This window comes from Anopheles maculipalpis, chromosome 3RL (genome assembly GCF_943734695.1).
Source record: "Anopheles maculipalpis chromosome 3RL, idAnoMacuDA_375_x, whole genome shotgun sequence".
Lineage (NCBI taxonomy): Eukaryota > Metazoa > Arthropoda > Insecta > Diptera > Culicidae > Anopheles > Anopheles maculipalpis.
In genome coordinates this window covers 68,947,516-68,969,243 of record NC_064872.1, presented here as the reverse complement: position 1 = coordinate 68,969,243, position 21,728 = coordinate 68,947,516, and the positions used below count along the sequence as shown (strand labels likewise).

At 44.7% G+C, this 21,728-nt stretch overlaps 2 protein-coding genes across 3 annotated transcripts in view; one reads left to right on the top strand and one right to left on the bottom strand.

Annotated features, from left to right (window-relative positions):
* Nucleotides 1-21,728, top strand: part of LOC126562270 (serine/threonine-protein kinase NLK) — a 67,520-nt gene that overhangs the window by 2,704 nt on the left and 43,088 nt on the right. The gene's annotated exons all lie outside the window — the stretch shown is intronic.
* On the bottom strand, nucleotides 17,726-18,808 carry LOC126563676 (uncharacterized). Its single transcript, XM_050220320.1, has 3 exons — nucleotides 18,587-18,808; nucleotides 17,939-18,363; nucleotides 17,726-17,846 (listed from the first exon to the last, which is right to left on the bottom strand). The coding sequence occupies exons 1-3, from the start codon at nucleotides 18,806-18,808 to the stop codon at nucleotides 17,726-17,728; spliced, it is 768 nt and encodes a 255-aa protein (XP_050076277.1).

Here is a 21,728-nt window from a genome sequence, read left to right as displayed (position 1 = left end):
TTCTCCCTTTACAAGCATTTAAACGGTCGGCATGGCCTACCAGAACTATTGTAGCCAAAAAGGAAGGAAAACTTCCAGAAATCACTGTACTGATGTTCTACGGATACTTAAGGCGAGGGTTACATTGGACTTCAAAATGGTACTCGCTCTACATGGGCCAGAACCTTTGTTTGGGGATATATAAAAAGCTCTTAATAATAGCTCTGTGCTTCTCTGACTCTAAATGCTGGATACATTTCAAACATGTTTCTTTAATATCTTGGATGGAACTTATCGAAGACATCCAAGACCTCCATTTGTTACTCAAGGCAAGGCACAAGGCATAATTCAAATTAATCATAAATATAGCGCAACATTTTCCTATTCGAGATACATGCACTTTATGTTGGGGACACACCGAAATGCGACTCTAAATCGTAAACGCTCCCTTTTATTTGCTGGTTATACTGATAACCGACTTGCGACGGTGGTGTGCGCGTTCTGTGTTAATTAAACAGCTGGCGGTGGGATGTGTGGATCGGAAGGGTTTGTTTGATAAATGATATGTCACCGAGAGCCAAGAGATATCGTCACCACCAGGGCGTGTGTGACAACGGGTGCAGGAGAAGCGATACTGCGAAAAGTGAAAATGAAACAACGCGCTTGGAAAATAATCTCAGATCCCAGCCCAGTCGGTGGTATCGGTCAGCCGTGGGTCACTTTTTCGGGTGTAGAAACTGGGTTGGGGTGGGGGGGGAGGGGGAATCACCTTCCTACTGTCACACGGTATGACACATCGCATCGCGAGTTCCAGTGAAAGTTATCGCACAGCACACTGCTAACGAACGGTGATAATTTTTGGCAAACGCGTGCACCACCTTGTGTGATAATTGAATCCTTTTTTAGATCCGGAGACCGGTCGGATTGCGTGGTTTCGATGTTATCTATGGGTTGGGCGCCCATAGACTTCGTGCGTTGTCGCACATCGGTTCTGCGAAGTTCGTCTGTCACTGTTGGTAGGTCACACACGGTAGGAGATAATTCAAATAGACCGTTTTGATATTTGTGGACCGGTGCATCGTCTATGTAACGTCGGACGTCGGAGGGTTTACACATTCTAACCTCATTCCGGAGTAGAGTCGAACGAGTCGAATGATTTGATAACCACAAATCAAATAAAAACATGTGGGTAGGATAATTTTATCGTCTGGCTAATTATATCTTCGTTAAGAGCTTAACTACGAGTTTAGTACAACTCGGGTCTGGGTTTCATCAAGATTCCGTGCTGGGAAAAGCTTCTTCACGATCACGTTTTCCACCGAGAGCAGCAACAAAGCGAAGGGTTAGGACTTTCAGCGAATTAATGAGTTTTCAACGTGATCTTTGTGTGGTATATCTTTTGAGAAGCCTCTGCTCTTGTGATAAGGGTGCAAAAATACTGCTCAACCCATTCACTACCGAGACGTACATGAGGCGTGTGTGTGCGCGCGTCTTCTTTGTTGTTGTGGGCCGGATTGTATCGATAACCTAGTTATTTTCTTTGCCAAAGCGATGGCGCTCTTCAATTGCGTAAATCATCAATATGTATACCAGCGACAACACACATGGGGAGACGACATTGCTTATCAGCTATCGCTCCCTCTATCTCTCTTTCTCTCTGTTGGTTGGCGGGTTTCTCTTTTTCATAACGATGTCGCTGTTATATGCGCCCCGAAACGTACAGAAAGACAGATTATTGTTTATACGGCGACTGAAGCTGTCATGCATCGTGCGCGCGTGTGGCTGGTGCGAACGATTGATAGGCTCGCATTGCGCATCCAGTCTGGGAGTTTTATCTTTCCATCGTTGGAGTTTAACGCTAATTTGATCAGTTATTTTAAAAGTCATACATCCTGCTTGAACTCCTCCCGAACACAGCCTGTACTCTCGGCAGAATGTGTGACATAAAATAGTTTGTCTAAGGTGGTGAGTGCCCTAGAGCAATATGCCGTCAACATTGCGGGTGCTGCAGCGGCGAAGACACATGGTTTTGATGGATGGTGTCGCTCGACGGCGGATTTCCCTCCCTTTTTTAATTGGAAAGGATATTTTTAGCAGCAAGAATACTGATGGTGTAATGATGCTGGCGGAGTGTCTGGTTTGCGAGGAAGCGGACAGCGTATAAAGGTGGTAGCGTACGTAATTGAAGGTTACCATGGTGTTTAAGTGAGGAAAATCAGGAAGTCGATCGGTGTATCGGAAGGGATTGTGACGTGATGGAATGATGGGGGATGAAGGGAAGGAAGATGTTGTATTCTCGATGTTGGCGGGAAGCCACGGAGAACGCGTTTTTATGGGTCATATGCACAGATCGATGCACATGTTTGTGTACTTCAGCATTAGGATCGCCTCTTTATTCTATCTTGAGAAGCAACAATGATTTAATTAGGATTTTAAGTTTGATCAATTGAGAATTTATTAAAATCAATTTCCTAATCAACGGCCTTGCCCTTTTATGGAAGTCCTTTAAAACGTTCACGATTGAGCTTATTATCCTGACCTAAAAGACCTATAAATTCTGATAACTGAAAGTTAAATGAAGTCTTTTAAAATCTTTTGTGTCTCAATATCTAACCAACCCATACTATATCCACTGTTCATGTAGAGGACCTAAAAAGACATGACCAGTCCACTGGAGTCTAGTAAATCTAATTGACTTCATAAGAATGAGGTTATTGTACATCTCATAGAGCTCTTGTTTTGTACTCCCATGGGATTCTTTCATATCTTGGACAACTGCAGCTGTCACACCTGTTTAAGTCAATACTCGTTAGTCGAGTTATAGGTTCTTCTATCCGAGGATTTGGATCATAAGGATCCGAAATCCGAGGATTTCGATATCTAATGCCCTTAGCGCATCTCAGAGCCTGGAGTGCCTGGGGACTGACATAAGAAGATGATCCTCTTTTTCTTTTTCTTGGCTTAACGACCTTAGAGGCCACGCCGGCCATCGAAAGGCTTACTAGACTTCCCGATACCACGCAGTTGAACAGTCAAGTCCTCGCCGACGCCGTTATCGCCTACAACATCGGACCGCCCTAGACGGTCCTCTGAAGTGTTTATTTCCATGTCGCTGATGTTCAAGATGAGTTACTTATCAAACACCAACCTTTATCACTTGCTCACTGTATCCAAATATTCTAAGACAAGTACAAGAACTTATTCGTAAACTCCAAACAATTATTTTTTATTATTTATTTCCGCAAAACTCTGGAGGGAATTTGTCACAATATTCATTTATCATATTGCTACCTTTTATTGCTTTTTAAAGCGTATTCTTTTCTAATGGATTTTCTTCAATTATTACACATTAAATGAAGCAATTCGAGCGAGTGTGCGGTGGCGTTTACACCCCCCCCCCCCCCCCCCCCCTTCCTCATTTATATCCCTCGAATGATGCGGTGTATCAGTTGACAGAGCCATCATATGTACGATGCCCACCTATGGGAGAAGGAAATGTAATCTGCCTGTCTCTCCGTCGACTCGTGTCGTCCCTTAGCTCGCTTAGGGCGCGGAACATTAGTGCACAGCGAAGAAGAGAAAAAACCCTCCATATTCTAGTTCTATTCCCCTCGAGGCACACAGTGCAGGCTAGAAGTCATCAAGTGGAGGTGTACATCGGAAGAAATAGAAGCTGGTTAGGTGGCAGAAAAGAACACCCATTATTATGTGGTAGACGAAGTACTCACACACGTCATGGAAAAGGTCGGCGTTTGTTGCCTGGTTTTGCCTCATTCCGTCACTGCCTGCCGCTCTGTCTCCCCCCTCCCACCACTCCCTCTCTCCCTCTCTCTTTATTCGTGATTGTTGTGTTCCATCCGGATGGGCTCCGTTTGGTACGCGGATCATCATTACGTGACGCTCGGAAGGCGCGTGTACTCGGTTGAAGGGGGCTTGCGTGAATGTATCGATAGCACCGAGCGAGCTATTTTTATCAACCAACGGAAAGGACGCCGCTAAACGTTTGTTCGTTCTCATACACCTTCGCGCACGACGCATGCACCTTTTCGGGGAGCAGCGTACATTACCAACCACAGCCACAACAGCATGGCTGGGTGGTGGGCGATGGGTGGCGGAGTTGTTATTGTTTACAACTATTCCACAGCCCGCGGAGTGTCCCAGTGTCGCCCGTTCGTTTTGTAATTTATTTGTCTCTCTCAAGCACACGTTTTTTCTGTTCCTTTCGCATTGTGCTTCTCGTGTGAAAAATGCATAAAATTGCATCCGCATGCATTCGAATGTGGTGCATTGATAAGAAGGGAAGAGAGAACGATACATAAGCAGCACATCAAGAGGAAGTTTAATTGAATGTTGCTTGTTTCCGATCGTAATCCTGCCAAACGGTCGAGGGCCGCTACGTGCATGAAATGATTAATGTTTTCCCGCTTGCGATTCTGTGAGCTCGCAGTGGACCCCACACTGCACATAGACCGGGGCATATAACCTTCTCAAGTGCATCGACGATACCTGCTTGGCAAAGGTAAATTGTGTGGCCATTTAACGGGAAACGGCGAGCTTCATCATACATTGTCAAAAGATCGGTCTGGGGTGTTGGAGTTAATTGAGGAAGAAAAGTTTGAGAAGGACACAAACATGCCGTTATGAATGATCAGAACAAATTCCAAGCGGATATATTACATCCCGCATTCTACAAAGAAGCTTACTCATACTTTAACGTCTGAAGAAAAATGATAAATGACAAAGCGAGAGCGTTTTTTGGCAGGACAAACTGGCAGAAGATACGTACGATCGAAGAGAAGTACAAAAAGAGCTGACCAATTGCTGAGGCCAAAGCCAGGCGAAAGCATAATTACAAAGTGCGACTTACGAAATTGCAGCTCAGGCGTAAAGCATCTAATTAATGCAATCGTTAATCATTTACGCGCAACACGCTCGCTCAAGTCTAAAGCCCCTTGCTCCAAAAAGGCGGAACTCGTCTTGAAGTGCAATTCCTACCGCCCTTTCAAGTGTTGATACATTGGAGAAATTGAGTGGAGTGTTTCCGTGGAGTCGTATAGAAAGAACGAGGAAATACCGAGACGGTTGTATTATTGTTGGGGAGATTGAGAGGGCAAAAGCAAACATAGTTGGTCCCTTTAATTTAATCGGCGCCGTTAAGGGTGCAGTTTGGCAATTTAAACTCTTGAAGCGTTGAAGGATCCGCGTTCTACAGCATGTTTGGTTTTTAAAAAAGTTTTTGGTTAGTTTGATCGAAGATAGGCTGCATCTTTGGAGATTCTTTGGTGTCTCTTTAATTCAAAAAAGTAGTTCCGTTTGTCCTACTTCTTGTGTCAAATTTGAGTTAAAGTTTTTCGCGTGTAACATGGGATCAGGCCGGTCCGGTCGAGGCGATTGTGACACCGGTCTTCACACGGCAGGAGGACTTCCAACTATCCAACTACATAACGGGTGCCCCCGAAAGTATAAGCACGATTAAAAAATTATACAAAAAATAAAACCTTTTCCAGAAACTGAATATTTGTTTGATAAACAGTGTTTGCGGTGTGTTCTGGACTATTACTCGAAATAAAAAAAAAAATTAAAAAAAATTCAATCGTATGCTAATGATCGCACTTTTGATCGGACGCCTCCTATCAGGTTCAGGACAGATTTGTCCCGAACGATTATCGACACTTTCTTCCAGTCTTTTTGAAAACTATCGATGTTCTCCGATAGTTAATGCCTAAAATGCCTTCTCAAGTGTACTTTGTTTACTTACTTACTTACTTATCGGGCGCTACAACCACTTTAGGGTCTTGGCCTGCCGCAACAGAGTTTGAAACGGCTCACGGTCCCGCGCCGTCGTCCGTCAATCCGTTATCCCGGCCCTGATGGCGGATGATTCCACGCCATCTTCTCACCACAATCTGGGCTTACCACGTCTCCTCTGTCCGTGATTTGCGCCCAAAATAACTCAATCGGTCTGGCATCAGGGCAGTTCGGCGGATTCATTTCTTTCGGCACGTACCGTAGCCTCATGTTCTTCATACCATGCGTTCCTATCTTTGGTATAGTGAACAGAGGCCAAATTCGGCCAAAGCAACACTGGATCAGCATGTTTTCGTATCATGGGCAGCAAACGTCGATTTAAACACGCTCCCGGATGGAGGTATCGGTCCTCATCGTCTCTGTTGTCCGTTTTAGACGTTTTAGAGGCACATCGCGAATGGAACTTTTCTTTATTTGCTTGAACGCTTTTGCTATTTCTCGGTCCAACTGTTGATCGTCAGGATCAGGATTTCGACCACTTTTCGGCGCATCCTCGAGGCTGGACTCCTCCCGAAACTTTCGGATGATGGGTCGTACGGCTCCGATACTCAGACCTCAGACAGATTTCGCTAATTTTCTATGGAAATGCCTCGCATTTTAACAGACGCTATTGAAAAAAATAGTTTCAATGCACTAGCTACTAGTAGCTTTGAATGTAAACAATCAAGCATATCAAGAATCAGCTGTTTTACGTCATCCGTTTGATAGAAACGTCATTTAGAAATCGTGCTTATACTTTCGGAGGCACCCTTTAAGTGATATAGCAATAAGGCCCGTAAGCCATTAGGTTGCCGGCGTGACCTTAGTAGGGTCGTTAAACCAAGAAGAAGAAGAAGCACGTGAACATTTAAAACATATAAATCACGGATTATCGAAAGTAAGGATATGTGGGATACCATGAGCAAAAACCGATTAAATATTCACAGCAACTACACAATATTGTGTGGGGAAGCAATTATCACCATGTGTGTCCAATTTTCGGTGCGTTTAGCTCTTTTCCTCCTCCCGGAAGCTGCTACTGCATTTATTCGAAGAAGGTTTGTGTTGTGTTCGATTTGCCGTTTCAGAGAGATTGTCATAAATCATCGTTCCATTGCGAGGATGCAATTGCAGTGGAAGCGAGCGAAACTCTGTGCGCCATTCGAAAATCAATGTTCTGTACCCGGTTATGTGGAGGTTTCTGTTGGCAGAGTGTTGGATGACTCTGTTGATGTCGATACCGAAGTCTAGCCCATATTCATTTTGTCTCCGATTGGTTCTCATGCAATAATTCTTTCGAGAGAACGCTTGACATACGGAGTTCGGTGGTGATATTTATTAAAGTGCCATTCATTTAGAATTCGATCAGTCATCACAGGCTGTAAAACGAGAAATTTTTAACATAGAAATATAATTTCTACATCAAACAAAAGGGTTTTAATGCTTCTGTTATCATAAAATTCAAGAAAAATGTATTTGTTTATGTACGGATGAATTTGAGCAACTTTCTTTTGATACCTCCCATAAGCTGCCGCACAACTGGTTTATCCAATTCAGTAGCAGTTTTTTTTCAATAGTAAGATTGTTGGGCAGCTGGCAAATCTGGACAGAGCTTAACAGGACCTTGAGCTTTATTAAAAAGCAAAACACACTTTTCCAGTCCTTCTTCATAAACCAGCTCATAAACTTCATAAACTGTCGAGTTCATAAATTGATTTGTTATAAAAATCCGTGTTTTGCGTGAGTTTGCGGGTAAATTTGTCAGCAAACATGAACTTGAATCTTGAAAATGAATCTGTTAGGAACATCGCCCTGTGCTGTTGCAACATAAAACTTTTGGCCAGATTTTTACCTCAAATTTATTTTCCGCGCGTACCTCATTAGAACCTGGTCATACAATTTTTGGAGCACATGGTTTGGCGATGTAATTATGCTTCAGAGTTCTGTTTGGTTGCTTTGAGGCACGTATAGATCGGTATCCACCACATAATTTGATTCTTCTGACGGTACTTATGCTGCACCGTATTTTGTTGCAATATCGCCATCCGAGAGTCCAAGGTTAGCCTGTAACGGCCTCAACACCTTCCAGTGATGTTTTGACGTTTCCGAAACCTTTTTAAAACATATTCAAAAGTAGAAGACGCGTTTTTAAGGAATTCTCCTATTTTTCTCCCAGACCAATTCGAATTTTCTATGTGTATGTACACAATTAAATGTATACTTTGCAGCTCATTCGTTAATAATACCTGAAACAAGCACAATAATGCCAAAACCACTCCATGAGAGGGAGGAGTGCTTCAATACCTACTCAAAGGTGTCAAAAAATTCCATATATTACCACTGGGAGCTCTACTATACGTAAAATAGAGTGACCAAATTCTAAATGAACATTACTTTAATTTCTAATTCATTCGGAAGTTTTTTAGTTGAGTTGAACCTGTTCTGTTGTGTGTATCTGGTTTCTGCGTATTAAGTAATGTTGAGGTTGATTGGTTATTTTTGCACAGAAAGCAAAGTTAGAATTTAATGAAAGTTCGGTGGAATTCAATTCTCCTCATACAAGAAATGTCTGTTCCAGTCGGACGATCGAGCATCGTAAGGTGTTTACAGGCATGTGCTATTTAAAGCTACAATCCTACACCCGATGCATGACTTTGTTGAAGCATGAGAGGAGACTCCATTTTTCCGAAACGTATTTTTATCCTTTCATTCCCTTTGCGTCTAAGTTGTTGATTGGCTGGATGTGATGTCAAGACTCTACCTGCCCTGTGCAGCTAAACTCAAGTCCTAGCGCATATGTGGCTGTTCCTGCATATGGCACCACAGCAACTGTGGGGTTAAAATGGGAATACAGCTTATTGTTCCATTTTCTGCACCGTTGCGCTTGCTTCCTACATAGACGGCGTTCTTGTGAGCTAGCACGCAGCATTATTATGCTATTTCTAGTTTCAACTATTCACGCCAATGGGGGGAAGGTTTTTAAAGGGTGCATTCTCGATACACTCTTCGGCAAACTGCAGTAGCGGGGAAGGTTGTTTAATTCGTTGTACTCTCATAAACACAATAGAAAACAGCTTCATCTACTACAGCTTTTCAGCACTGTAAATCACGCAAGAAATGTTGGTCATAATTTTATTACCATTTTTTTCGTCACTTTGGTAAAGGGACGCTCATCGTTGGACGTAGTTTGAATCAATTTCTTATCCAACTGGGTTGCCCTTGCTCAGCAGAAAAGAGAGAGGGTTTGTAGAGATGTTGGAGCACTACTCTTTTTGACTGGGTGCTTAACCAAGCACACGCCATAAAGAGCCCAAGCGACAGCAACTGTCGATTGTGAAGGAAGTTATTTTTAGCAAACGCTCCATCCTTTCATTCTTCCAATTTATTTTGAGTTAGGGTTTTCCACTCTTCGATCGCAATACACCGCGAAGGTCGAGAAAGGATGAAGACGGTAATTCTTGATGGTAATACCCTGAAAGCTGCGGTGTCTCCCTTGAGAAGGGATCGCTAGACCAGCATTCTGCTGTTTGGAATTTGTTGAAGAAACCTGACAGGAATTCGTTTTACTTCATTGATGACAATGAATTATTTTATTGGCGTGTTATTCTAGGATTAGTTTTTGGGGGCTTTTCTTTGGGAACATAAGTATCAATTATGGTTTAAAGAAAATTGCCTTTTTATCACAACAATCGAGCCGAGCGCTCCCAGGACCAACAGAAGAAGGAAGAATCCTTAAAACTTTTTTTCCAACAATATATTATTTCTAGTTCAAAAGTAAATGATCGACACCCTTTCGGCAGCTTCTATTACCGTACCCTGTTACCGGCTACGAAACACATTAAATAAAGTATGCACAGGCAACGGTTTATGGTTGGTTGACCTTTCCGGTCGTTAACATTCGGCTGTTAACGGGCGGGGCAGGTATGGTGATACATCCAACGAAGATAAATCATCACCAAAAGCAGCACAACACCTGAATCTGAAGGAATCAAAAGCTACTAGAATTCTGCTACCGTTTTTGCATGCCAGTGCGAGGTCCGGCAGAATATTTTCTCATTTTTGGACATCCAAACTGGATGCTCTTCTCTCAAGCATTTCTTTGTGCACCCTAGTTCTTTACTACGGTTGAACACATAAATATGTACCTCTTCCCAACGAAAACACCCCTGTGCGCGATACCAATGGACAGTAAATCGGCAAAGAAAGCAGTGTGCCTTTAAGCATCTCAACTACAAAAAGGTGCACAAAAAGGACCTTCGCCTGTGTGGCGCACATTTTGTCCCTTTCATTAACAGTCCCGGGAGAGGACTGTGGCACAATCCATAACACAAATTTATCGACTGCCTCCTCTGGTCACTGGCGTGCCCTCTGCCCACGGTCAGAAAATTTGTATGAAGAATGAAACCCATGCGCCAATCGTGTTTACCCATTCTCTCAGGACACGGCGTACCTGCTGCTAGGCAGGTTGCGAACCATTTTGAATTAGGATGCCTTTTTGGAGGCCTTGCTTGGTCGGTCGTTCCATTTTTTTGGTAGCGCTTTTTTTGCACGTCGAGCAGAAAATCGTCATCCTTTGTGGGGAAGAGTTTTCTCGCATAATGGAGTACGAAGGACAGGACACAGTGCAGTGATGCAGTCCTGCTGCCCGTTGGTGTGAAAGTGTTATTCATATTTGTCTTTACACAGCTTTAGGGCAGGAGGAAGTGCACGAGTTGAGAGTTTTTTTAGGCCCAGTCTCGTTCGAGCTGATTCAGCCAATTTTCCAAACTCTGCTGCTGCTGCTCAGTTGATAATGGACTGCAGTTTGAACAACCGTGTGCCGTTTGTCGTTTGAGTCGCTAGCAAACGTTCGGAGCAGAAAAGTTGGTGCCTGCCTGCCACTAATGCGGCACTTATGGCGAACTAATGGGGTAATAATATTTCGCCTATTTTCGAGCGGCTTTGTACGCTGCATTTACGGCCCTAGTAGATCGCCACTTTGCTTCCATGCATGCTTCAAAACCTTCAGCTGGTAGCACAAAGAATCGATAAGTAAACCACGCGTATGTCGCGGAACAACCTCTGCCCAGCTACGAAGGGGGCTGCCAATGTCTAGGTTCGTGGCTTATTATTATGCTGCACGTACGATCGACCAGAAACGTTTTCTTTCGCCGGCGGTTAGCGCGTGGATGATGTCAGGAAGGAAGTGTGGAGCCAACCAGCCAGTAGACGACGCTGGTGACAGAAGTATTGTGGAGGAGGAAGAGGATGAGGAGGGGGGGGGGGGTTCGGTGATATGACGAGATGAAGTTCGTAGAATATCGGTACCCTCTTTCCTAGGTGCCATTGGTTCGGTTTTGGGAGACTACGCCGTGGGGTATGGATAATTTTAAGCACAACTCCCATCGATGAGTTCCTCGGCACGCCGGGCGCTGTCTTTTGGGGGAAGTACTTTGCATAAACGGAAGCGGAAAAGACGGTGACTTGTCGAACATTGTGAGGTTCAAATCAATATTTTGGGATCGTCTCTCGGTACGATGGAGAATAGGTGTTGGTAAAGTGAAGAATTCTAGAATATTTTTAATTTCCAGAGAGTTCCTGTTGTGCGTATAATGTTCCGTAGAGAAACGAAGGACACATTAAATTAAAAATGCTGATGACATGCTGAGCAATAGAAATTCTAACGCACAAAACGGTTATGACGCTAGAGCAATTTCATTACGAAATAGCTTAAGAGGAGAATGAGGTTTTTCCGTTTTGTTCTTCAATATTTTCATGTGGTACACATTTTTCCCCCGGTAAAGTGTCAACTGCAATTAAAGCTTTAATTTGTCAACCCGTACGTATCCGCTTGGTAGTTGTGGTTTGGCTCTTAAAAAGAAACCGACCAGTTCTAGGAAATGCATCACGTTTGTGCTGCTGCGTTTGTGAAGTAATGAGTTTCTTCCGTAGTAGCGAAGGCCCTGTACTAGCAGCACTGCAGGATTGCTGCTACTTACTGCAGATAATTGCTGCTAGTGACACAAGTCTTCTCAGACATCAGCCGCCATTATGTGGTGCATTTAGCTCGTGGTGAAGTGAGCTCTTATTCGTGTTCTTTTGAATACATATTTCTTTTTGAAATATATTGTTTGTTCCTACTGTGTCCTAACCAATCTAACATTTATCTATTTTTGTTCTCTTTTCAGGTAAGTTATCACAACAAACAACTGTCATCCAGTAAGCTAGTCGTCGCTAGTGGTAGGATACTCCGGAAAAGAATTTTCCGCTAAGCAAATGAACGGACAAAAGCCCACCTAAGTTCGTTGCGCAAATAATCGCGACGCACCAAAAACCAGGCTACCGGCACCAATAATAATGAGGCTCTCGTTGATTAGGATGCGGCTAAACTTTTTTTTCGTGTTCGAGAATCGCAAACTCTTCACTCCTCCCCCAATCCCACCAAAATCGGGCATTAAATCCGGTACTAAACAACGACTACAACTTCACTTCCTTCCTTTTGCTCCATCGACGACGCACGCGGTAAGCGCAATCATCATCGGATCGGGGAAGATTTTACGTATGCCTTAAGCATTACTGTTGCCGCGAGTACCGACCCGCCATCTCACCCATCGAATCAAAGCCAAAAACTCGGCGCGTTGATCGGGCCCGGTGCCCTACCCGTCCCGATCACCCTCCGTGGAGGGGAAAAAAGCATTAGAAAAGGCGCTAGAACGAAGCTCTCGATTATCGGTGTGTCCGTTTTGTGTTTTTGTTGCTTTTTTTTGGGGAGGGGGAGGAAGAAACCAGCGATCGGGAGCGAGATAGCATAAACAACATAAACACGCACACAAGCAACACCGCGAGTGTATTGAACTCTCGTGGTGAGGGTTTTTTTTTTCATTATCATGCTGCCTTCAATCGGTTATGTTTCGGGGGGGGGGGGGGGGGGGAAGTTCCAAGTGTGTGCAGTGGTTCACTGCGCACTTATGTGTGTGGCACGAACGCCACCAAGCGAACCACGGGCGAGAGACAGGCGGGAGGGAGTGTGCGAGCTGAAAGGGCGCGGTACAGCACTAGGGGGAGATGATGTAGCTTGTTGGTGTGCCGAGTGTTTTTCCGGGCAAAGGCTGCTCAATCTGCGGCTGCTATAGGGGATGAACGTTACGAACATGGTTCGAAGAGCGAGAGAGAGAGAGAGAGAGAGAGAGAGAGAGAGAGAGAGAGAGAGAGAGCGCCCTTAGTCGAGAAGGATAAAATCGAACGTGACTCTCCACCACTAAAGCAGACAACAACGCATCGAACGGGAAGGGACGAACGAGCTAGATTGTGTGTGTGTCTGTGTTTGGCGGAATGATAATTCTCTCCCTGGTTTAACTACCAACCAAGCCAGCAATAAGCGGAAGCCTTACACAACCGGCCCGTGTATGCACACACACACACACACACAGTACAGGAACCCCTCAAAATGTATTTTTCTCAACCCGACCGAGAAGGGACGACGACGACGGTTCATTACAGCACCATATTCCCGGCGCGTGTGCCGCTGTCGAGGGATTCGGTGCTGTTTAGGGAGGCCTGACGTTGTTCGGTTGTATGGGTGCATGGTGGTGGTGTGCTGGGTTGCCTTCGCCGAACAAGAATTCTATCTGTTTGGAGGTGCAACATGCAGGGTTCAGGTTCACGGATGAATTCTCTCCCGTTGCTTGTGTGTATGCGTGTGCATTGGTGGGCAAAAGTGAGGGTAATTCACAGCGTCCCGTAGGTTTCGTTTCCGATTAGATTCCCCCCCCCCCCCCCAGGCATTGGTAGTTCGATGGTGGACCGAGAACGGGCGAGAATGAAAATGAAACTAAACACGAGCCATGTCTGGCTCGGAACGATGGAACGAACCAGCTGTTGATGATGGTGTATGACGGTGTTAGGACTTTTCACGGGACGCATCCGGTTGCGAGGATGATGCAGGCCAGAACCGGAAACAGCTTGTCTACTAGGCTTTCGATATATTCTAACGATTTAACGCTATAGTCTGCTGTAATTTTTCATCTCCAATTAAAAAGAGCTAAATCGAATTTTGTTGGGCTCGTTCGTTTAGGAAGATTATTGTAAGGAATTCCATTTTTAGTATTTCATAACATGCAGGAGACAGATGCACCCCACATTGTACACATTGCGTTCAATTGAAACAAATTGATGTGTGATCAAAAACTTAAATTTTCCTCTAGGCCCTAGGCCTTCATGGGCTATAGGAGATACACAATTCATCAATCAATTTTCCTGCCTTATCATGAAGGGCCATTTCTTCTTACCCGCAAACACCAGAATGAGTTATCGGTTCTATCACAAATCAATCGAAATGATTGAATTTTACTGATGTTTGGTATATTGTCCCACGGGAAGGGAAAGTCGTCTTACCCTGGAGGATGGAAAAAAGCCTAAAGAATTCCATTTCCTTTTCCGGCTGAACATCCTCAAACCATCAATAAAGCATTCGTCCACTCGAGCTCCACCGCAATTGGGAGCTCAATCCCTGCAGTTTAAAACAAATCAACTTCTACTCGAACGACGGTACGGCGTTCCGAAACCTTACGATCTAATTATCGGGCACAAAGTTGTTCGTTGTGTGGTTCAGAATGGATGATGATGGAAACCATCTCGTGCGTTAAAAGTGTAAGTTTCATGAGTCGTTTTCCTTTCCTTTTTTTTGTATCGTTGTAGTTGTTGTGGTGCGTTCTCCATCCGCCACAGGCTACCATCAGTATCAATTTCCCGCGCGTCGGTCGTTAAAAAAAAAGTGGGAGCCAACCGATTTCTGGTGAGCTTCAGTGAGCGTTTAGGTTTAACTTGAAGATGCGTTGTGATGGCAAAAAAAGCCGACCAAAAAAAGAAAAAATGTATAAAGTAGAGTAGGAAATAGAGACGGGAAGATCGATTGTGTTTAAATTGGTATCATCTTGCCCTTTTAGAAGGTTGTCTTTTTGGTCGGTTTAATCGTTGTAGAACGAAGCTGCTGAAGGGAGGGAGGGGGGGGGGGCGGGTTTCTTTATCCACTCTTCTCACCGATGGCTGTGGGAACAACGATGGGAAGAATTCGACGATTCTCACAATAAACATGATATTTATTATTCATCGCCCCGGGATTGATTCCGGTTGATATTGATTGAAAGGGTATTTAAGGGTAGCGTGTGTGTGTATGAATGCTCCTCACATAAGGTCGCTTTCCCTGGCACATGTGTTTATTTTTCTTGTGGATCCCTATTCTGTGCTGCATAGAATAGAAAGCTATCAATTCCTCCCGAAATGAACCCAAAAGAGTTATTCGTTTGATCAACGATATTGTTGCGAGAGATAATCGTGTGGATTGGAAAAATTCTACTCGCTCGGCGGAGCATTCCAGTCGCACAATACTCACTTTACATATGACACGGGGGGAACGAGCTTCAGCCAGCAACAACACTCATCGTCGTGCCATAACTCTACCGCCAAGAACTTGTTCACGGCTTCCAGTAGTTCCAAGTTTTCCAACTCCAAGGAAGGCAAGCACGCCGAGCTCTGGATGGTTACCCCCGGCCCATGACGGTGAAGATGATGAGAAACTCGTTGTACAACACAAGACACACTCAAACTCGCTTCTGGAAGTTCGTCAGATACATGCTCTCCTGCCTGCATCGCATCATCCACACGGGCCCGGAAGCCACAGGAAGGTTAACCGTCCGAGGTCCACTGACGTAAGATGAAATTCAGGATTTCATGGTTTTCTCGTACGGTACCGTTTTGTCCGTGCCTGTTGCGGGTTCACTTCGACCGCTTCTTTTTACAATATATTTTGGAGAGTATGGAGCGAAACCGCAGGAGCAAACTTGGAAGAATCTTTCGGGATGTCTTAGGAAGAGATTTTCTCACTCACACCACCGTCAGCCAACTCGTTGTTGGAGGCTTCTTATTGTTTATTGCACCTCGAACCCTCTCGATTAAACCCTCCAAAGCCATAAGCTGTATCGGCGCGGAATAGCTGTTTGCTTAGGTTAACCCCAGTGTTGAATTTCCCTACGAGCATACCGCGGGCGTGGGATAAAGTTGGACATTGGAGATATGAAATTGAATTTTCTGCTACTGTCTCGAGTTTGGTGCGAAGCGCTTCTGGACGAACCGGTTTAACCGGTGGTGTATCGTGGCTATGCTTATTACCCGGAACGGAAGGTTTTCTGTACGTAAAGAAAAAGTTTCCTCAAAGAGTATGATTCTAATTATGAACTTAATTGTTTGAGCCGTAATCGTTTGTTGTTAGACGTGTTTTAAGATACTCATTTTTGGAAGGAAGAACCTTTAAACAAATATTATTCCATACTCTAGAAGCAAAAAAAAAAAAACATCTTTGTAATGCTTCTTCCGCGTTGAAGTGTCGAGTAGAGTGGTTGAGCGTTCTATGTGAGGTTAGCCTCGGTCGACAACATCTGGGAGAAATAGTAAATGTGACACAATGTGACAGGAAATACCAGAAATTTGATCCTCATGCAACATGCAGGAGTCTTGCATTGGGAACAGACGCGTTTGACGCGCTGCTCCCGTATGTAACCTGCGGGCGAATGGCAACAATGTTTCATCCTGTTTCGTTTTTTCCTAATACTATCACGTTCCTTTAGGGAATTTTCTCTATTATTCACTAAAGCTTATATTGTAATGCATCTTTAACGAGATAAATATTCCCTTCGTAAGCTAAGAGTCTTTTTTCAAATGAATTTTTCTTTACGGTTCGTAAATTGCACATTTGTACGCTAAAAGCGTGTGAATTACCTTTGTGTGATTGCAAACCAAACCGGGTGTGTATAGGTGAAAAATGCAACAAACAGGGCTGATGTGTTTTTTTTTTGCGCCGCGTATGTAAATCCGGCCGTCAATTGTTGTGTCCGTTAACATTGTATAGCGCCCGTGGCTGAGGGTGTACTAGCTGGCTTCAGTGTCACGTTCGTGCCTCGTGTCGCTTAGTCGGGATGCTTTTTTTTGCGGCTGTTAATCCTCTCTCCTTTGGCGATATGGAGAAGTTATGGTTCTTTGGATATGGCAGCTACCCGAGAACAAGCGAATGTTTCAGTTATGTTTTTATATTTAAATTTTTGTTCAATCTAACATAACCAAATTACGTTTAGTTATCGTTAAATCAACGTGTTACGTACCTGTTTTTTTCTGAAGTTCGTGAGGTTCTGTGGTGAGTGTCCTCATGATCTGAAAAGAAACATCAAATATTGGTTAGTGAAAACTGTTTTAAGGTGTCTATTTTGACGTCTTACCCGTACTTTACTGGAATATTTAATATTGATGTGCTCCAGAGAATTAAAATGAAAAGCACCAAAAACCGACCAGTTGATTTTGCCTTTACATTTATTGTTCAACTTAGTTTTCTTCGCGTTGCCTTGCTTTGCGAGAAGCAACTAGAGCCTTCGACATGTTGGAAATAGAGTTTGCATTGCGTTTGCCACTGGATTCCTGTCAAGTTTTCCTTTTTGTTTCCTATTCGTTCCATTTCCTAATCTTGTGGCAAGTGAAGGAGTTTGGTTGCTCCGTTCGTATTACTTGTCTACTGGCTTTGGCTATTTTGCTGTATGTTTTCTGATGCCCGAGTCCGATCGAATGGATCGTTCAATCATCCTCAACTTCAGAATGATCATCTGTGTGCTATTTCATTATATTTTGGCTTCAAACAGAATCAATATATAAACAAAAACTAGAATTTTTCGAATTATATCCTGACTTCCAGTGTTTATCGTTGTGGGGGAGAAGAATGGACGAAACGATAATGATTTAAGATTAGCAAATAAATTAAAATAAATATTACACTTTACAATCGTCTGGTTGAAGGTGTCTTCTCCAGTCTGTCTATCCGTATTCGCTTATCTTTGGAGAAGTCTCCCACCAGGAACGATCGTTCGATTTCGTCATTTTCGTTGTCGTAGTCGCCGCTGTTTTTTTTCCTCCTGTTCCATCGAGCGTTTGGCACCAAAATTTACATCTGGGCAGCGTACTGCTGCTGGGGCTGCTGCTGCTGCTGGTCGTAGTAGTACCGGTAGGGATCAACGCTGGCCGGAGCGGCCACCTTCGAGGGGCGCATCACGTAGGCAGTTCGTCTGTGCGGAACAGTTGAGAGAGAGAGCGAAAAAAAAAACCATTTCACATTAGATGCGGGAATTCTAGCCCCCGGGGTCTGTGCGTTACTTACCGGTTATCGTGTCCGGATGCGTGCACCTGGAAGCTCGTCTCCTCGTGGTGATCGTGGGCGAAGATTTTCTTCAGCGCCAGGATGCCGGCAATGGTGAGGGCCACCTTCGAGATGACGAGCGCCTTACCGGCGATGGCAGCGAGCGCCTTCAGACCGATCGGGCCAGCGATGCCCATCGCGGTCAGGAAGGCAGCGATCAGGTAACGGTGGTGCTTGTTCTGCTTGTTGCCGCGGGCTCCCTCCTGCTGGCGCATATCGAACCGCACGACGTGGGTGCGCAGGAACTGCTCCACCTTGTCCAGCAGGGAACGGTCGACGGTGGTCAGGCCGCTCAAGGAGCGAGCATCGCTCAGCAGCGGGACGGTCACGTTTTCGGCCTTATCCTGCTTTACCAGCGCGATTCCATCGAGCAGTGGGATGGATTCCTGCAGTGGAAGAAGACGTGGAAAGATAGGGGGTGTTTTGTCAGCGAAGTTGTCGGGTACATCGATATCGCAGATGAAAGATGATTGCATCTGTTGGAGCACACTTTATCGAACTTCACTGTGAACTTTCGAAACATTTCCTCCAAACGCGTTCTAGTAATCTGAAGTCCTCACAATATCACCGTCTGTCACAATCACAGGAGATGTTTAAATTTCTGCTCACCATATCAATAGCACGGGAGATGGCGGTCAAGGCCTTGCCCTTGAGACAGCCGGTGAAATCCTGCTTATCCTGACAATCATCGTACACCTTCTGCAGCACGCTCAGCTCGCCTCCGCTCGGCTCGTGTTTGGCCGCACCGCGCACACCGGCACTGGCGCAGAGGGCCGTCGCGATGACTGAGGCAAGCGTCAGATACTTCAACATAGTGCTACTGCTGTACATTCTCTCGGGCTGTCGGCTTCGGCTTGTCGCGTTCTATTTCCACACACACTCGAACTAGTGGCGCACACTGGGGCTTGAGCTTAGCACTTCACGCAACTCGGCAAAATCTTCGAACTGATGATCACTTCCACCACTTGCTGGCTTATGGAGCTTCAGAAAGAGCTTTCAATGTTTATCGATCGCTGCAACTGCTGATACTGACTTGAACAATTGATATGCGTCCGCTTTTAAACAAAACTGAATGCTCTGTTTAATCTGCGAATTAGGCACTGCACCATGCGCGGCCATCGTTCCTTTTCCCCTTTTTCTTTTGCCGAGGAAAGTACCCGCCATCGCCCACGCAACGTCTATCGCCACACGTTTCCTTTCCGTCTGTTGCCGCCGTTTTCATTTTCGTCTCCTCGGGCTTCTTCACGGGCCCCGTTAGACGAAACGATATGGAAAAAGCGGGAAAATCGTTTGCGAACAAGCGAGATGGATGTAGCAAAATCGTTAGATTCCAAATATTGGTGCCTCCTTATTTTCACATTTTTCATTTTCAACCAAGCTCTGTGAGTGCCTTTCAGGGGGGCGGGGGGGGGATTTGTGGTAGAACTGGGAAAAGATGGGGAAGACAGATAGGTGGAGTGAGTTTTCTTTTCGCAAATCCGCCTTCTCCTACTGCACATTCTTCGTCTATGCACTTCGCATTGCAGTTTAAACTGTTTTTTCCTGTGTCGTCTTTCCTGTTCACTGCACATTCCCCCTCCCAACGAGCATAGGGAGGGTTTTTCTTTCGTTCGATGCACTGTGCGCTGGCACAGTTTTTTTTTGCTGCAGCATTCGTTCGAAACGGACAGTGGTGGGTGGCGAATTTTTGCGAAAAGGGGGTAGCAAGCGGCTAGCTTGCACATGATTCTTCCACACTATCCGACTATCAGCTGCAAGTCCAATTGGCCCTTTTCTCTAAGTGGGTATAAGCAGTTTTCATATCGGTTTAATGGTTTAGTGTAAGCATATTCGTGTAACTGTTTTACATTGTCGGCTAGTTAGCTTTTTTTTGTTGCACTTCTTTTCTTTTACTTTCTCCCTCTTCACCTTCGTTGGTGTCAGGTGTTTTGAAGGGATTTTTCGGAGTTACGGTACTTGGTATCAGCTGTCCAAGGTTGTGCTAAAAATGCAGTTTGTTGCTGTGTCAACTGGTCGTGAAATATTCTTAATTTGTTAACATTCATATTGCTCATAGATTCAATTTTTGCACCAGACGTGACAGATGAATTTCATTTTCTTCTCCGCTCAGTTTCACCTTCTTCAACATGTGCGTTGTGGAACGTGACCAACAGACAAGCTTAGAGAGGTTATTTGTGCGGTGCGCTTGTGTTGTGGGGTGGGTCAAGAATTGGGAGCAAAAGCACCACACCCAGAAGATGCAAGGCAATTCGTCATTAGCAATAAATAGAATTGCACTCACTTTTGACCGCCAACAAGGTACGTAGAGGACGTGTTGTGGCGGAGCGTGGAACCGTGCGGAGAAGCGACCGAAACATGGAGAGAACAAACATGAATGATTATGGGCTAATACGACCGTGAAATATGTGCAACATACATCCATCCATAAGTAGCATGCGTTCGTGTCTCGTGTATAGGCGAGAGCGAGCTGGTGGTGGTACCCTTGGTTCAAGGTAAGAAAGCGCGGCATTTCCATTTTGGAAGGAAAACGAAACGCACCACAGCACGCACTGTAGTGGAAAATGCACTTCTTGGGAGGAGTTGGGTGTGGAGCCAACACACACACACACGCATGCAGCTTGCCGATACCTTGAGGAGTGTATCATTAAATTAATATATTTGTTTGCATGGATGCACTTTTGAATTTCCCTTTCTTGTGCAGACGACGCTCTATGTGTGTGCATATGTTCTTCAAGTATGTGATGTCTATCTTTTCAAGTACCTAGCGGTGCAAACCTACCTCAAACTTATTTATTTGCTCATATAAAAAAACACACACAATTTATCAGCAATCGTTAGCGCCATCGCGAAATGTTGCACCAGATAAAACCGTCTAGCTTTATACAGTTCCGGATAATGAGCTGTTTTCTGATGGAAATGGAAACGAGAAGTAAGGTAGTAGGGCCTCACTCAGGTCGCTTTGACAAAACTTTCCACACTAAAGCGGCTAACGGATGGTGGTGTTCCGGTCCGGATGGTGGCTAGCGATCCTCGTTTGGATAGAAATGTGTGAACATAAATAACATATAAAGAGCGCTCACAACGAAGGAGGCACGAAACACGGTCACCACTATCACTGGGGGGTGATGTGGTGCATAAGCATAAGTGAGGTTGCCACAAACTTATTGATTGTCATGCTTGATGGGTGCAAAAGAAAAGAAGATGCAACACTGTTTTTCCGTGAGCGTGATCCATTAATAGAATATGGGTTACGATTGGCGGTAGCTTTGGTAGTTTACTTTCTGTCTGGAAAAAAGTTTCCTGTGGCCTAGTTTTGATGTAATAATAAATAATGAAAAGTTAGGAGAACAAGAAGTTTTTGTTATGCCAAACAACCTCCGGAGGGGTGTGCCTGTGGCTTACGTAGCTTGATAGTCAGTTTCGAGTACGGTGGATTCGATACCCGGGTTCTGGTGTCTGAAGAACAATACTGCTATTTATTCTTCCATGGGGCATCTACTCGGTGGTAGAGGCGACAAACGCGTCGGTTTTCACATATCAAGACCAGAGTTCTAATCTCACCCAGGCCGTTCTTCCGTAGTGAGGACTTGACTATCCAACTACATGGGTATCAGCAAGTCTTGTAAGCCATTAGAAGGACGGCGTATCCTAGCAGGTCGTTAAGCCACGAAGAAGAAGAACAGTCAGACATATGAGGCCCGATTAGCTCTTACAAACGGTCTCAAAGACAAAGTCTCAAGACAAGTTTGTC